The 18150-nt window shown below is 47.6% G+C and overlaps 2 protein-coding genes across 3 annotated transcripts in view; one reads left to right on the forward strand and one right to left on the reverse strand.

Moving 5' to 3' along the window:
• Positions 1–18150, forward strand: part of LOC141917808 (uncharacterized) — a 730013-nt gene that overhangs the window by 515795 nt on the left and 196068 nt on the right. The window lies entirely within an intron of this gene.
• Positions 12356–17808, reverse strand: LOC141917746 (E3 ubiquitin-protein ligase ARK2C-like). The gene is made up of 6 exons (XM_074811163.1): positions 17707–17808; positions 16628–16732; positions 16002–16097; positions 15670–15753; positions 14701–14807; positions 12356–13554 (listed from the first exon to the last, which is right to left on the reverse strand). The coding sequence occupies exons 1-6, from the start codon at positions 17743–17745 to the stop codon at positions 13437–13439; spliced, it is 549 nt and encodes a 182-aa protein (XP_074667264.1). The 5' UTR covers positions 17746–17808; the 3' UTR covers positions 12356–13436.

Genomic DNA, 18150 nt, shown 5'->3' on the forward strand with positions numbered 1-18150 from the left:
TCTGCTTATCTTTATTTTGCTAAGCTCGGGAACATGCTGGAAGAAATTGGGAACATCATGAGTGGTTTTATTCTGCAAGCTCCCGAAGTACTTATTAATCCTTATGTTAGCTCTTTGATACTGTTCATTAATGCTATTCGCCTATTGTGGGCTGTGTGGAGCTCGTTAGGTTTTTGGTGTAAGAGAAAGCAAATTTTGGGTGAGAGAATACCAAAATGTGCCCTGAGGCGGCCTGTCCCTGGGTGGCAGGGGGAGTGGAAGGATTTGGGCAGATTCCTAGGACGGTTATCACCTCCTGTAGCCTGGGATCTTACCCCTGAACAGGCAAGCAACCCCGCAAAACTGACACAACACCTGATAGAAGGGTGCCTTGTCTATCCCGATGAAAATCAGCAACTCCTAGCGCTGTACTGGGGCCTGGCCTATGCTTATCGAGCTGCAGTTCAGTGCTCTCAAAGGACTGTGGTGGAAACGGGAACTCAAACAAAAACAATAACAGCAGAGATTGCCCCAGTAGTAAAAAAGAAACAGTGGACAAGGAGAACAACAGGTCCATACCCTCGATTAATAAGGGACGAAAAAGAGGAGGAAGAAGCGGGTCCTTCAGCAAAGGGGTCAGAAGAGGGAATAACAGAACTCAAACAGGAGGCAGAAACTACCCGGTCCCTGACATCATCAGAACTGCGAGATCTGCGGAAAGACTATAGCCGCCAGCCGGGTGAGCGGATTGCTGCCTGGCTGCTTCGATGCTGGGATAATGGGGCTGATGCTCAGCAGCTGGAAGGTAAGGAAGCCCAACAGCTGGGTTCCCTTGCTAGAGATCGAGGAATTGAAAGGGGAATTGGAAAAGAAACAGGAATTTGCAGTCTGTGGAGACGGCTCCTTTCAAGTGTTAAAGCAAGATATCCTTTCAAGGAAGATCTTACGGATAACTCCCCAGGGAAGTGGGCTACTGCGGATGAAGGTGTCCAGTACCTGAGAGAACTAGCAGTGCTGGAAGTCATCTATAGTGATCCAAATAATGATGAAGCCCCTAAAAATCCAGAGGATGTCCTGTGCACACGGGCCATGTGGAGGAAGGTGATTAAAGGTGCACCATCCTCGTATTCTGCGGGCTTGGCTGCGATGTACTATCCAGAAATGGATATGGGAGAAGGACTAAGATGTACGCCAACTGTGGAGGCAGTCTCTTCCTGGCTTCAGAACTTTGAAGAGAGTCTTGGAACCTCCTCATCTCTACGGGCGAGTGCCTTAGATGTCAGGAGCACCCCAAGAAATCGGTTCTCTTCCACCCCAGTCAGAGGGAAAGGGAAACCTAGGCGCATGACACGTGGCGAACTTTGGTTCTTCCTGCGTGACCAGGGGGAGGACATGAGGAAGTGGGATGGTCAACCCACCTTCAAATTGGAAGCTCGTGTACATGAATTGCGAGGAAAGACCCCTGCCAAGAAGACAACATCCAAGAAGGTTGTTAATGTAGCTGGCGTGAAACCGCAAGAAAGTAATCAGCGATCTCCCAGATACAGGAAGAATGAGATCACCTCCCTTGGCCCTGATGAAGGAGTTTCCGGCCTGGCACAGCAAGGGTCAGACAGTGAATACTCTGACCAAGAACAGGAATAGAGGGCCCCTGCCTCCAGCCAGGAGGAGGAAAGGGATGATCGGGTGTATTGGACAGTGTGGATTCGATGGCGTGGCACATCAAATCCACAGAAGTACCAGGCTTTAATCGATACCGGGGCACAGTGTACATTAATGCCATCAAGTTATAGAGGGGCAGAACCTATCTGGATCTCAGGAGTGACAGGTGGATGTCAAGAACTGTCAGTACTGGAGGCCGAGGTTAGCTTGACCGGGGATAAGTGGGAAAAACATCCCATTGTAACTGGCCCAGAAGCCCCTTGTATCTTGGGCATTGACTACCTCAAGAGGGGGTATTTCAAAGACCCAAAAGGATACCGATGGGCTTTTGGTGTGGCCAGTGTGAACACAGAGAAGGTCAAACAGTTGTCTAATCTGCCTGGCCTCTCAGGAGATCCTTTTGTTGTAGGACTGTTGCGAGTTAAAGAACAACAGGTGCCAATTGCCATGAGGACCGTGCACCGACGGCAGTATCGCACGAACCGAGACTCTCTGGCTCCCATCCAAGAACTGATCCGTCAACTGGAGACCCAAGGTGTCATCAGTAAGACACATTCGCCTTTTAATAGCCCAATATGGCCAGTGCGAAAGTCTGACGGAGGGTGGAGGTTGACAGTAGACTATCGTGGCCTGAACGAAGTGACGCCACCACTGAGTGCTGCTGTACCAGATATGTTAGAGCTCCAGTATGAGCTAGAGTCAAAGGCAGCCAAGTGGTACGCCACAATCGACATCGCCAATGCATTCTTTTCAATTCCTTTGGCAGAAGAGTGCAGGCCACAGTTTGCTTTCACGTGGAGGGGTGTCCAATATACCTGGAATCGACTACCCCAGGGGTGGAAGCACAGCCCCACTATTTGTCATGGACTAATTCAAACTGCACTGGAAAAGGGTGATGCCCCTGAACATCTACAGTACATCGATGACATCATTGTGTGGGGCAACAAGGCAGAAGAAGTGTTCAAGAAAGGACAAAAAGTAATTGAGATTCTTCTGAGAGCTGGGTTTGCCATAAAGAAAAGCAAGGTCAAGGGACCAGCACAGGAGATTCAGTTCTTGGGAATAAAATGGCAAGATGGACGCCGCCATGTGCCTATGGAGGTTGTCAACAAGATAGCAGCTATGTCTCCACCGACCAACAAGAAGGAAACACAAGCTTTCTTAGGACTTGTGGGATTTTGGAGGATGCACATTCCAGGTTACAGTCAGCTGGTGAGCCCTCTCTATCAAGTAACCCGAAAGAAGAACAATTTTGAGTGGGGTCTTGAGCAACAACAAGCCTTTGAGCACATCAAACAGGAGATAGCTCGGGCGGTAGCTCTTGGGCCTTTTCGGACAGGACCAGATGTGCAAAATGTACTTTACACATCAACTGGGGAGCATGGCCTCACATGGAGCCTCTGGCAGAAGGTAGCAGGTGAAACTCGGGGTCGACCATTAGGATTTTGGAGCCGGGGATATCGAGGATCAGAAGCCCACTACACTCCAACTGAAAAGGAGATTCTGGCAGCATATGAGGGGATTCGAGCCGCTTCCGAAGTTGTTGGTACAGAAGCACAGCTCCTCTTGGCACCGCGATTGCCTGTACTACATTGGATGTTCAAAGGAAACATCCCTTCTACACACCATGCAACCAGTGCTACCTGGAGTAAATGGGTAGCGTTAATCACGCAACGAGCTCGACTGGGAAAACCCAACCGTCCAGGAATCCTGGAAGAGATCATGGACTGGCCAGAAGGTAGAGATTTTGGAGCACTGCCTGAGGAGGTGGCTCGTGCCCAAGAAGCACCACCATATAACGAATTACCAGAAGATGAAAGGCGGTATGCTCTGTTTACTGATGGATCCTGTCGTGTGGTAGGAAACCATCGAAAGTGGAAAGCTGCTGTGTGGAGCCCCACAAGACAAGTCGTTGAGGCCACTGAAGGAGAGGGCGAGTCAAGTCAGTTTGCAGAAGTAAAAGCGATCCAACTAGCCCTAAAGATTGCTGAACGAGAAAAGTGGCCAGTACTGTATCTCTACACTGACTCCTGGATGGTGGCTAATGCCCTGTGGGGGTGGCTACAGGAGTGGAAGAAGACCAATTGGCAGCGCAGAGGTAAACCCATCTGGGCTGCTGCACTGTGGCAGGACATCGCTGCCCGAGTGGAAAACGTGGCTCTAAAGGTACGTCATGTAGATGCCCACGTGCCCAAAAGCCGTGCCACCGAAGAACATCAAAACAATGAGCAAGTAGACAAGGCTGCTAAAATTGAAGTAGCTCAGCTGGACCTGGACTGGGAGCGCAAGGGTGAGCTATTTGTAGCTCGATGGGCCCATGAAACATCTGGGCATCTCGGGAGAGATGCAACGTACAGATGGGCTCGTGATCGAGGGGTGGACCTGACCATGGAGGCCATCTCACAGGTCACTCATGAATGCGAAACATGTGCTGCAATCAAGCGAGCCACACGAGTAAAGTCTCCCTGGAACAGAGGGCGATGGCTGAGTTTTCGATATGGTGAGGCCTGGCAAATTGACTATATTGGACCATTGCCACGAACACGCCAAGGCAAGCGCTACATACTCACTATGGTGGAAGCAACTACTGGTTGGCTTGAGACGTACCCTGTAAATCATGCCACTGCCCGAAATACCATCTTAGGTCTTGAAAGGCAAATTTTATGGCGACATGGTACTCCTGAAAGAATCGAATCAGACAATGGAACCCATTTTCGAAATAATCTCATAAACTCCTGGGCAAAGAAACATGGCATTGAGTGGGTGTATCACATCCCTTATTACCCACAAGCGTCTGGAAAGATTGAAAGATACAATGGACTGTTGAAGACTATGTTGAGAGCATTGGACAATGGGGGATGGAAACACTGGGATATAAATTTAGCAGAAGCCACTTGGCTAATTAATACCAGAGGATCTGTTAACCGTCCTGGTCCTGCCCAAACAAAACCCCTTCATACTGTGGGAGGAGATAAGGTCCCTGTAGTACACACAGGGAAATGGCTGGGGAAGGCAGTATGGATTGCTCCTCCCTTGGGAAAAGGCAAGCCCACTCGTGGGATTGTTTTTGCTCAGGGACCTGGATGTACTTGGTGGGTAATGCGGGAGAATGGGGCTACTCAGTGTGTGCCTCAAGGAGATTTAACCTTGGGGGGGAAATAATCTGTGAGCTGAGTTGTATGTTGCAGGAAGTGATGGAGGAAGTAGGAACGACGAAGAGTGAACCAGATACATGCGATGATGACCCAAACCTAGCCGGTGCTGGAGTCCAACAGTCAAACATACTGCTCCTGTCCTGAACATCCACCTTGACAGATGGCAGCCAAGTCACTGAACATCTAGAGGAGTGAAGAAAGCTTACGGAATGAATAAATGAGTGTTATGTGGGACCTGGGCATGACGTAAATAGTATGGAATAAGGGGTGGAGACTGTATCGGGTCTGGCTGAGCCAGAATTGGTTTTCCCCTGTAGCAGCCCTCATGGTGCTGTGTTTTATGCTGGGAGCTGGCAGGGTGTTGATAGCACACTGGTGTTGTGGCTACTGCTGAGTAGTGCTTACACAGCACCAAGGCTCTTTCTGACATTTCCCCCCCCACAGTGGGACGGGGTGGGCAAGATCTTGGGAGGGGACACAACCAGGACAGCTGACCCAAACTGACCAAAGGGATATTCCATACCATATGACGTCTGCTCAGTATAAAGCTGGGAGAAAGGAGGAAGGGGGTGGGGTCACCCTTGGTCCTCCGAGGCAACCGCTACGCATATCAGAGCCCTGCTTCCTGAGAAGGCCCGACATCGCCTGTTAATGGGAAGTAGAGAATAAATCTGTTTTCTTTTTTTTGCTTCCGCGCGCGGACCTTTGCTTCGCTTTGCTTATATTAAAACTGCTGTTGTTTTACCCACAAGGGTTGTTTTGTTTTCCTATCTTATTTTCTTTCCCTTCTTTGCCCTATTGAGAAAAAAAGGGGAAGGGGGGGGAAGTGATAGAGCGACTTGGTGGGTACCTGGCATTTAGCCAAGGTCAAACCACCACAGACTCCAGCACTGGCTAGGTTTGGGTCATCATCGCACGTATCTGGTTCACTCTTCGTCGTTCCTACTTCCTCCATCACTTCCTGCAACATACAACTCAGCCCACAGATTATTTTCCCCCCAAGGTTAAATTTCCTTGAGGCACACACTGAGTAGCCCCATCCTCCCGCATTACCCACCAAGTACATCCAGGTCCCTGAGCAAAAACAATCCCATGAGTGGGCTTGCCTTTTCCCAAGGGAGGAGCAATCCATACTGCCTTCCCCAGCCATTTCCCTGTGTGTACTACAGGGACCTTATCTCCTCCCACAGTATGAAGGGGTTTTGTCTGGGCAGGACCAGGACGGTTAACAGATCCTCTGGTGTTAATTAGCCAAGTGGCTTCTGCTAAATTTATATCCCAGTGTGTTGCTGTTAGCTCTGCCTCTTTGAACCTGCCTCTCCACGTGTCAGTGGCGTTCAGGTCGCAGAGACTAACACTGCAACACCGCAATTAGCCTGCCTCATTAAACCTGCCAATCCACATGTCAGTGGCGCTCAGATCGCAGACTAATGCTGCAGGAGGTTAAGACCTTCACGGGGACATCAGTACAAACACCAATATGATGGATACAAAATGTCCGTTTATTAAACTGTGTATCTCACCTATATACGTTCACCAAGTACCTCCTTCGTGGGTGTGCCCTTAACATTACAAGCCTATCCATCACCTTACCTCGTAACAAGGGAGGGCTACAGCTATTCCTTCCGTACATCGCGAGATCTTCCGAACGCCACTCCCTACAGGAGCCAAGTCACTGAACATCTGGAGGAGTGAAGAAAGCTTACGGAATGGATAAATGAGTGTTATGTGGGACCTGGGCATGACGTAAATGGTATGGAATAAGGGGTGGAGACTGTACTGGGTCTGGCTGAGCCACAGTTGGTTTCCCCCTGTAGCAGCCCTCATGGTGCTGTGTTTTATGTTGGGAGCTGGCAGGGTGTTGATAGCACACTGGTGTTGTGGCTACTGCTGAGTAGTGCTTACACAGCACCAAGGCTCTTTCTGACATTTCCCCCACACACACAGTGGGACGGGGTGGGCAAGATCTTGGGAGGGGACACAGCCAGGACAGCTGACCCGAACTGACCAAAGGGATATTCCAGACCATATGACGTCTGCTCAGTATAAAGCTGGGAGAAAGGAGGAAGGGGGTGGGGTCACCCTTGGTCCTCCGAGGCAACCACTACGCGTATTGGAGCCCTGCTTCCTGAGAAGGCCCGACATCGCCTGTTCATGGGAAGTAGAGAATAAATCTGTTTTCTTTTTTTTGCTTCCGCGCGCGGACCTTTGCTTCGCTTTATTTATATTAAAACTGCTTTTGTTTTACCCACAAGGGTTGGGTTTTTTTTCATATTTTGTTTTCTTTCCCCTCTTTGCCCTGTTGAGAAAAAAAGGGGAAAGGGGGGGAAGTGACAGAGCGACTTGGTGGGTACCTGGCATTTAGCCAAGGTCAAACCACCACAATCCAAAAACCATGAATGTAGATGAGAAGCAAGAGCAAAGGACAAGGATGGTAGCACTCAGCGGGAGTCTGCAAAACCAGGCTATCCCATTGTCTCCGTGGTCCCCAGTGTTTTGCGATCCCAATGAAGTGCTGTGTTTACAAAAGCATTTGGGTGCTGCCAGTGAAAACAAGTATAACTAAGGAGTCCTTTGCAGTGTTGGATGCTAAGAGGGACTGGTTGACTCTTGCTGCAGGACACAGAGAATTGTTTGAAAATCTCTATGAAATTGTTGTGAAACATTTTTGATAGCATCATATAGCTACACCAACTTTATGTGCACGAAGGCAGAATAACTGAGGGCTGTGAAGTATCCATCTTATAATCTCCCCTGCCCCATCAGTATGTGTAGGGGTCCATTTTGACATAGAGAAAAGCTCCATTTAAAAAAACAACCAAAAAAAAAAGATATTTACTGATGGGGTTGTACAGCTCTGAGCTGCAACCTGTGCGGCAGCTGAGGATTTAGATACTACAAAACACAAATAAGGGCTAAGCTTCCTGACCCTGGGCAGCTGCTGCAAGAGCAGATGCTCGCAGTGAATAAAGACATTGCATCTTGGCCCATGCTGTTACACCTTAATGGGCACAACCCCTCTCCCTCTCCAGCGCAGCTAACTGGTTACTGCTCGCTGCACTCGGCAGGGCTGTTATGAGATCATGGCAGTGTGTTTGCTGTGGCAGCTTTGAAGCAAAACCATTTGCCATCTCAAGCAACTGTCTCAGCGCCATTACCCTTTCAAAGGACATCAACAAGATCTCAGCAAGCAACTGAGATTTTCCCCAGCTGGACCAGCAGATCATTTTTAACCTGTTTTCTGTATTTGTAAAAGCTTCCTATAACTGGAGCTTTGTATTGCCTAAATATGGTGCAGCCCTTATGCAGCCTTTGCAGGATGCTGGAGGAGCCAGCAATTCCCTTCGACTATGGGAACCAAATCTCTACGATCAGCAGCCACCTGTCTCCAAGGCTTCTTTAGTCTAATCACATAGTCAAAGCTGGGGACTGGTCTCAGTCTTTCTACATGAAATGCATGAGGAGAAGCAACCAAATTGAGAGTGGGCAGGAGCAGAGACTGGCACCATTCATTGTGGGAAAAAATAAAAGTGCAAGAGGACCTATGAAATGAGCTGTGCAGGATGCAAAGTTGGGTGTATGGCCCATTGGATTCTCCTACAAGTAACAAAAGGATTGAAAATACCCTCAAATATATCTGTATTAGTTTGGGGGATTTTTTTTTCTTCCAATAATTTTCTCTTTCCTTAGTTATTAAATCAGAGACCCACAGGGAGGGACATGCTCCTCCACCAAGAGGATGGAAGACCTGTCAGTATCTCTGCAGGACTTGCTAGAGATATCCTACAGACACTGTGGGTTGTGTTTAGAGGAGAAATTTCTCTTTAACAGGCAATTTCCAGCCTGGTTCTAGAAAGTGATTTTGGTACCTAATCACAAAACTGGTGCCACAGGACATCATGCATGGTGGTGTGACCTGTGTGGAAGCCTCATCTCACCTCTGCCATGGAGCTCAAGCACCAACAGCTCCTGAAAAACAGCTGGGCAGAGTATTTTATACCCCAGCAGCATCTCTTTTGCACATCAAAGTCCAAAGGCATAAACAGTGAAAGAAGAATTGACTCCGACCCAACGAAACAAGAAATGAGCAGTAAATAAGGACCAAGCGATTGTCCTGACAGGTGGCTTCTGTCTGGCACAAGTTTATAGTTAGCAATGCAGTTTATTAGTTATAAATAAAGTACAAAAAATCCACCAAAAGTGAATCTAAGCATTTACACAATTTCTAATGTCTTTTCATTTCTTCAATGCGCTATTGCTTTAATATTAATAATAAGTATTTTTCTAGCTTTCTTCTATAAAATAGTCTATGTAGCAAAATGTTGCACAGCACAACAGAACATCAGTAGGAGTACAAAAATGGTGATCCTTTCACCAGCCCGGGTCATTAAAGGAGAGGATTTTTGTTTGCTTGCTCATTGTTTTACTTATCCCTTTTATAGTGTCTTTGCAGGGGGGGAAACAACCGACCCCCCATCCCCGCATGGCTCAAATTTGCAGCTCCAGGCTATAGGGGAGGAGTGTTACAGAGCAGCAAGGAAAAAAACAGACAGGTTTTAAACCCAGGGTAAGGCAAAGTCGACAAAGCAGAGCAGCACCCTGAAGGGACAGAGAGAAAAAAAATTAAGGTACAGTCATTTTGTGCCTTTCTAACCCAGAAAAGAATTGCATCCAAAGTCTTTGGGGGGGGGATGGCTACTGGCTGAGCACATGCATTGAACCCCACTTCTGTCCATACATAGCCGAGCATCTGCGCTGACCAAGAGCAGTTATGGCTTAAAGATTAAAATATTATCAAAGGTGCTCTAATGCTCTTGTGAGGCTCAAGCACTTGATATTCAGGAGCCTTTTGGGAAAGGGCAGTGCGTTGCAAGAGCAGTGCGGCCATGGCTAGGGATGGGAATGCTTGGCCACCGCTGCAGGAGTGGGATGTCAGCTTGGGGCTGACCCCCTTCCTTGGGGCCAGGAGGGCTCCAGTGCAGGTCCCAGCTTTACAGTGGATTAAAAAGCTCCAAGTCGAGGTTTCCCCCTTAACGGGGGGATGAAACCAACTGATCAAGTAGATCAGTGTTGAGGGCTTCTGCTCCATGCATGTTTCACGGCTGGGTTATAGTAAATGCTCATGGCCAGGCATTACAAAGGGATGCCGAATCACTCCCGCATCCACCCCAGCCCTTCTCAGCTAGACCAGGGGTCAGCCCTTAAAAATTGCAATGAATCCTTCAGTTTTGTTGCCTCGAAGCTCAGGCTCAGTTGACTGCCTCCTTCATCCTCCCCACAGCACCCAGCTGGGTGCACGCACAGAGGGTGAAAAGAGCCAGACCGAGCACTGATAGGCACAAAAATTGGACAGAGACACCACACCTGGGCTTCCTTCCTTGGCTTTTGAAGCAATTTGCAGTCTTGCACTAAATGCATGCATTGCCCCAAGCACAGCCTTATAGTGGGGGCCCATTGGGTGTTATTGCAGGGTAACACATGCAGCAACAGCAGTAGCATCACCAGCGGCGCTGGGGACAGGGCAGTAACAAGAATCGACTGAAACGTTTTGGTTTTGCAGAGCACCGTTAATCACCATCGGTGCGCAAGGACACAAGTGAAAGGATCACCAGAGTTTGATTATGAGTGCAAATAATACTCATATATATGTGCTAAACACAGTCACTATATTGCAGTTTTCCACTATGTCACAGCATACAGAATCAAAGGTTTGCATTTTTATGTTTTTATGGAATGTACCCAAGGTAACAGCACCACAGTAATACAGTTTGTAATCACACACCCTGATTTTTTTCTCTCTCTTTTTTTTGACAATATAAACATTACCCCTCACATCCCATTTTTAATTTTTCTTTAAAGTACCAACACATGCAAAGCATTCCATTCCCAGAAACAATGCAAAAATGAGGTAATAGGAGTAATAAAAAAATTAGTATTAATTTCTAAATAAATAAATTATGATTAAAAATGCAAAAAAACCCTATAAAATAATTAAATAAGAACCCACAGTTAGTCATAAATTATGATTGTTAAATATAAGGCTTTTAAACTCATAAAACCCTGTAAACTATCAATGTTTTGTTCCTAGAGATTTTTTGTTGTTTGTTTTGTTTTATTTTTAAACTCATCCTATTATCGCAGCCTACTCATACAAATTATTTAAACGCAAAGGAACCTGACACACTGATGCAACTCCAGACGCTGTAAATTCGCACACACCTTGGGCAGTCACTCACACAAGACCACGGGAGTTTGGTGCTTTTCTTCACCAAAGATCTTTTTGTTTTGTTTTTTAAAAACTGTGCTTGTTCATTAGGCAAATGGTAATACTTTCACATAGGCTTTAAGAAAATGCACGGTTTGGAAGTGCTCGTCCTTCTCTCCCCTCCTGGCCAGGATCCCAATCACCCCATTCCTCCCCCTGCTTTGCCCCCAGCTCACACCTGGACAGACCAGACCATCTTACAGTGTATTTTACCAGCAAAGCCTTGCTTTGCTTGTCCATATTACTAGTAATATTAGTATTATTTTTAATGCTGCTTCAATCTGCTGCTGTTGGAGCAAGCCCCATAGGTATTGATGGACCACTCCTTGACCCATGGACATCAGGGCTGGGACCACCACATCCACCAAGAAGCCATCGCTTGTGCTGAATGGCAAATATATCAGAATCATAGAATAGTTTGGGTTGGAAGGGACCTTTAAAGGTCATCTAGTCCAACCTCCACTGCAATGAGCAGGGACATCTTCAACTAGATCAGGTTGCTCAGAGACCCATTCAACCTGGCCTTGAATGTTTCCAGGGATGGGACATCTACCACCTCTCTGGGCAACCTGTTCTAGTGTTTCATCACCCTCATCATCATAAAAAATTTCTTCCTTGTATCTTCCTTATATGCCACCATGCATCCCACTCCACTCCCTCCTATCTGAATGGTCATGGCAAGAGAGGGGCTCCTGCAACCTTGCACCCTGTGGGGCTCCCTTCTTTCCCTCCCCTCTCCAGCTGGGAAAAAAAAAGCCTCTGAGGTTGGTGTTTTCCAATTACAGCTCATGGAAATCCCACGATCTCTCAGATGGCAATTTATGATTATTTATACTTGGAGAGGATCACTTGGCTCAGGGTAGCCAGAAATCATTCCCACCACATCAGCATTTTTAATATATAATGTTCCTGACTAATTCCCCTTGCTCCTCTGTATCTCTCTTTTGCTTCCCTAGTATGCAAAAAGAAAAAAATAGATTTTAAATTTAAAAAAAAAGAAAAAAAAGGGGTTTGGCTGTGAATGTCGGTTCTCAAGAGGGGTTTCAGCTCTGTCCCTGCGGCTGGCATGCTGAGGTCTTTATTTCAGGGGGAGCTTGGATTGCAACAGCTCACTCCTTCAGGGACCACCTCCTAATTCTGTTTTGAACATTAATGCAATTAAGTTTCATTTTAATAATCATTCCATTCTCCTTATGGATACAGCCTGAAACATGTATACAAACGCACTCAGGTGCAGGTGCGCATGCTTTGAGGCAGGGTCACAGCCCCTCCAAAAAGCAGCAAATCCCCCTTCCAATATGCCTTTCCCTCCCACGCCGAAATGCTCATGGCCTCAGCAGTGCCTCGTGAGCACTGAGTTTTCTCCTGTCCTGTTATCAGAGATGCTTTTGCATGGGAGAGGAGTCGGCAGCGTATATCTCTCAGCACCCCTCCGGAGTTATTATACCCCAAAGCACAGCTATAGGCACCGATTACAGTAACCATCATTTTGGGCCAGTGTTGAAGCCAACCAGCCTCACAGCTCACAGGAGAAAGCATCATGGACAATGGCAATCAAGAAAACAGCCCTCCCTTGGATTTTGATATACCAAGCTACTTCATTAAGATACAGAAAGCAAAGAAACAGCATCTACTCCAATATTGTGCCCCTACAGAAAGTATCCAGCACCAGCAGATAAGCAGGAACGAAGCTTCTCCCTATTGCTTCATTCATTTCATTCCCAATTTTTATTTTTTTAAGCTTCTCTAAATTTGCAAGACACTGTAAACACAAAGAAAGGAAGCACATGTGGCTGAGGCAAAGAGCACAACCCTTCTGACTGTAAACAGGATTTGCTTTTTCACCTCTTCTCCCCCCAGGGGTGGGAAAGCTTGACCTCTTTATTCTCCCTCTGCAATGTATTAATCAGGCACCAAAATAAAGAATCTATGAAAAAATATTTGGTGCAAATTAGGTAACAGCAACATGTCCACCACAAGATGAATAGGGCATTAAACACAACATTTCTTAAGCTAACATGCTCCAGCTGCCATCCATAGAAATAGCTAAAGGACCCCTAACATGTTTCTATGTATCCGAGAGGTATATATACAATCCTCATGAAATGCAGGATTGACAGGCCAGACTACCACAACTAGTTCCTTCATGTTCAACACTAAATTTTCTGCAGCATGAGGTCTCTGAGCTCCAGGAATGCCGGCTCCCTTTCACCGGGCCCGTATCCCACTAGATGTTGTACTGCTACCTCCTCCTCCTCACTAATGTGCCTGCAGACTTTTCCTCTCAATCAAATGGCTCAGAAGGCAAAAAATTTGCTGCAAGGGTTTATGGCCATACGACCTGGTAAGGAAAATGGTGTGTCCAGCCAGTCCTTTCAGCTGTCCGAGCCAAGCTGTGTTTCAATGTCTACCCTGCAGATCGGGCACTTCTTGCTGGTGACCAGCCACTGGTCCACGCACACTTGGTGGAAGAGATGCATACAGGGCAACCGCCTGCAGAGAGAGAAGTACCACCCCGTTAGGATGGAGGAGGCCCAGGGGACCACAAAGAGCCAGAAAGCAACAGCCAGGGCTGCTTCAAACATGGGGAAGCACCGATGTAGTGACACCAGTTCTGCCTAGGTCCTACAGCCTTCCCCAGACATGCCAGCTCACAGATGGAAGTAGGTCAGAGATGGTGCCCTTCTTGGCTAAAAGCCTTTTAGAAAACCTCACACCCTCCTGAATCAAGCTGTTCCAGTTATTAATTACCCTGGCTGCTGCTTTTTAACCTTTCAGGAGTATTAGGCTATACTCCAAAGCCTCTTGATTCTTCATCATTGCAGCTCATTAGCACCCACCACTCCTATGTGGGTGTCTGGCGTGCCCCAGGGAATGTGGTTGCTTTTCACCTACATCACCTCTGTCATCTCTTTGCTCACCCTCACCAGCCAGAGGGACCCTGAACCACAAGGACCCACAGCAAGAGGATCAGAGTTTTTCTTGATGGTTTAAGACAATTAAAGGGTGAGGAGAAGGACCAGGTAGTGTAGCTGCACTGCCCACCTGCAGCTCCTTCAGCCATGGTAGCTCAGCCCCTTGCAATTGCTTGTTCTCATCCTTTGTCACAGTCAGAGATTTGACCCAGCCAAGAGCCTGGGGATGTCTGTGAGGGATAACTGGGGCTTTGTTGTTGGCTCAGGATGGCTCCCTGTGACCATGTGGGTAAGGTAATCTCGCTTATTCTACAATGAAGCGGCTCTGTCCTGTCCACAAGCCAAACTCCTGTGGACTTCACACCCTTTGGTCATCTGTCAAGCTCAGATGTTGATGTCCCGAGCTCCAGATGTCTGTCTGAGACCTGGGATCCATCCTTCTCTGACACTTGCCACCTGGCCCATTGGCACAGCCTTGAAGCAGGTGATCCAAACCCAGGAGATACTATAAAACTTGGCCCTCCTGCTGCTGCAGAGCTCTTCCTACCTACAGCTGATACCAATATCCATCTAAATGACATTTGGTTTCCCAAACCTGCAACAGCCCAAGGGAGTTTGTCAGGACAGGAACAGGGACAATCCCACCAGCACAAGGCAGCATTAATCCCAATAAACACATCTCAGATGGCATCAAGAGGCAGAGGAGCAGATGGAAGTATTGTACCTGACGTCTTCTCCATCTTCAAGCACGGACAGACAGATTGTGCATTTCTCGTCGATGTCTGACTCCTCTCCATCCTCTTGCTCAGCTTTACCCTCCTGCGGTCTTCTCTGCAGCAAGATTAAAGACATGATTTGGTTAGGACTTGACTTTCTAATGCTCTCCAAGACTGCCTAGTTGCAGGAATACAAATAATAAGAGCTTCATCTATCAGCCAGATCCTCCAGCTTGGGGAAGCCAGCCCAGCCAAAACAGACAGTGAGGGAAGGATGCCACCAACATGCTGCTGATTGGCATGTCTCCTCGGCAGTGGGGCTGGTGGTAGTGCCCCAAGGAGCAGCCTGTCCTCTGCTGCCCTAACACAGCCCCCCACCACCTCCTCCATCCTCCTTGCAGTAGGGATGGCCCCATGGTCTCCTTTGCTGGAGGCTTCTCCTGGAGACCCCAAAGCATGTGGGGCCACCACTGCCAGGAAGGGCAACCGCTGTGCCCCATGCTAGCTTGGCCACTGTCCCCGCCCCACTCTGTGCCATGGGGCAGTGCTTAGCCTGTCAGCTCTCCTCTTTTATCTTCCCCCCACACATCCATTCCTATTAATATAATTTTTCTGGATCCACTGGAGATGCGGTCAGAGATAAGCACAGCAGGAGTTGACTCACTTCCAACTTGGACAATGCAATGTCCTTACTCGTTACTGCCCAGATGGGAATGACCAACATGTGAAATTACTATGCAAACAAGCACTTTTCCCATTTTCTATTTAGCAAGACCCAAAAACATAGCACTGATTTCCTTATGGGCAGGAGATCAGCTCCAACAGAGGAGACACATCTTGCAAAGCGAGGGGAGGACAAGCTCCCCCATGCCATTGAGCCAGCGCCCTCATGGCAGGGCATGCGGGCAGCGCCGCTTGCATGCAGAACGGGGCAGGTTTGCGTGCACGAAGCCCCCTTGGTGTACGCACTTTCTTACCAGGTGCAGACAGGGGGGGAATTGCACCCGCTGCGTGGGAGAAGGTTGAGTCCCTTTTGAAAATTTGGCTCGCAGCTTCCTAGCCTAGAAGTGAGAAACAGCCAGCTGAGCCACACCACCGCTTCAGCCTGGGAGCCCCACAAGATATTAAAGCACCAATTCTGGATTTTACATTCCTCCTCCATTTCAGGGAATATTTTGATTGATGGTGCCAGTTTGCCAACCCTAAGGATTGTGACCCACCAAAGTCCTTCCTTCTGTCCACTCCATGCCCACAACCCTTGGCCAACTGAGAGGGGCTGGCAGTTGTGCTGCAGTTTCAGGGCGCTCACCTTCTTGTACTTGTGGGGGAAGGTGAACCTCTCAATGGTGTTCTGGATAGTGCCCCGGCTCACACTGCCCAGCCTGTCCTCCAGCTGCAGCAGCTCCTGTGGCACAGGAACAGTAGCAAAGTGCCGTCAGCATTGCTCCTGAAACATGAGATCCCACCACTCCAACCTACCTGCTGGGGACCAAGGCTCCCTCCTGCCCTTTCCTTGGTGGAAATGTCCATCAAACCCAAATCAGTTGTGCTTTAATGATGGACCTGAGCCCTGGCTCTTGGACCAATAACTAAGGGTTCAAGGCAGAGAGCAGAGAGCTGAACATCCAATGTTTCAGAAATTAGGGCGGAATTTGAGCTCCATTTGACAGGCTGGGAAACAAAAACCCACAGAACTGAAGCACTTTGTTCACAGACATGAAACAAACCAGAGTCAACCTGAGCCAGACTCAGCCACCCTGGAGTAAACCATCTTTTACCAAACCCACTCAACCCTTTTGCCTCCCAGTTATTACTTTCTGCAAGACTCAGTGCAACTTCCATGCAACAAAACAGTCTTACAAGTTTATGCTAGAGCTTGCATAGATTCCCAGCACTTAAAAATTTAATAATAATTCCAGTCCCCGAGATACATACTTCATAGCTCTCCCGCACAGCGGATGTGTGCCTGCTTGGGTTCAGTCCCTGAAGAGCAAGTAACTGAAGCTGAGGATAAGAGTAATTTCTGATTTCATGAACAACCTGCAAGAAGTGAGGGAGAAAAATAAAGCCACCTGTATTGGCACATAGAAATCCCTTGCATAACCCTGATTTAAATCTAGTGTTTAAAAAATTCAAATGAAAGAGCAGACCAACACCTTCCTAAATGGAAGCCTTTTAATAACCAAAAAATGAGGTTTTATTAAATAGATCTATAAATGATAACTAAGAACATGCATTTCTTCTGAATAAACTATCTGTTATAATAATTCCTGTTGCATCTATAACATTGCAGTTCCATACTCTCACCATGGATTAACTTAAAAAGAGATTTTATTTTATTTAGTTCTAAATGAGTGAACTTCTCTTTATCCAAGCTTTGATTTTTTAAGCCTCGCTGTAGTACACAGGTGTCAGGGTCTGACTACGGGCACAAGGAAAAAACACCCTCGTAGGATTTCTGAGGATGCTTTAAGGATTAGCAGTGTTTGGCATGGCTCAGTTCCAAATACAGCACTGATAGAAAAAGGGCCAGCAAACAACCCCAGTCAAACCCCAGTTCTTGTCAAACCCCATCTCTACCTGGCATCAAGGCTGATGTAGAGGGCAATGATGTGATGAGGGATGGTCCTTGGGGCTGAGCCCAGGGAAGGGAGTCACCTACTGCCAATCCTTCTGCATACAAAAAGTCCTGGGAGCCCACAATTTGTTCCAGTATTGATAATATTATTAGTAATAACTGCTGAGTCTCTCACATCCTGCCCAGGTTTTGCAGACCAGCTTGTGAGCATGGTGCTGCAGGATGGACTGAATCTTTCCAGAGCAGCTGAGCTTTTCTTTCCTTTCTCTAATCCAGAGTGCAATGATGCAACATTATCCTTTCAGACACTCCCTCCCACAGCTGGAGATAAGTGGGATTCACAAAAGACAGGTGAAAGAAAGATAGCAGCCTTTATTTTGACTGCCTTCTGGCAGACAATGCATAAAACATTTCTCAGTAAAAGTGTTTCACTTACCATCTGTGTTGAGGATGTGCTTCTGGGGAAATGGTGCATCCGAGGTGTAGCTAAATAGTGCTGATATGGCTGAGGGACGGGCCGGACCTGGAACTGGGCATGAGTCAGCCCTGCATCGACACTGAGGTCCCTGTGGGCATTCGGATGAAGATATAGCATGGTTTTATTGCGTGGCCTACAGCAAGTTAGATCATGATCATGGCAGAGGAGGGCAACCTCCACTGGTGGGCTCTGGGCTGCTATGGGTTCCTCAACCTGGGTGATGCTACTGCTTGGAAGGGAGTTTCCTTCAATTTAGGAAATCACCCACCAGACCAGCACAAAGGCGTGAGGGGTTGTTTTTATGCCAGTTATCATTTGTGTTAGCTGGGGTCAAGACCTGCACAGATGCAGCCTGATAATTTCACAGCAAGAGCATTTTGGTGGCTCCGATCAATACCCAGG

Source organism: Strix aluco, chromosome W (genome assembly GCF_031877795.1).
Source record: "Strix aluco isolate bStrAlu1 chromosome W, bStrAlu1.hap1, whole genome shotgun sequence".
Taxonomy (NCBI): Eukaryota; Metazoa; Chordata; class Aves; order Strigiformes; family Strigidae; genus Strix; species Strix aluco.

Excerpts from the sequence above, each read along its gene's own strand:
- LOC141917746 (XM_074811163.1), bottom strand. The coding sequence starts at position 17,745 with ATGCACCATTTCCCCAGAAGCACATCCTCAACACAGATG. Across the intron at positions 15,754-16,001 it reads TCCCCCACAAGTACAAGAAG|GCTAGGAAGCTGCGAGCCAA; the intron begins GTGAGCGCCCTG and ends TCTCACTTCTAG. Across the intron at positions 14,808-15,669 it reads TCCCCCCCTGTCTGCACCTG|AGAAGACCGCAGGAGGGTAA; the intron begins GTAAGAAAGTGC and ends ATCTTGCTGCAG.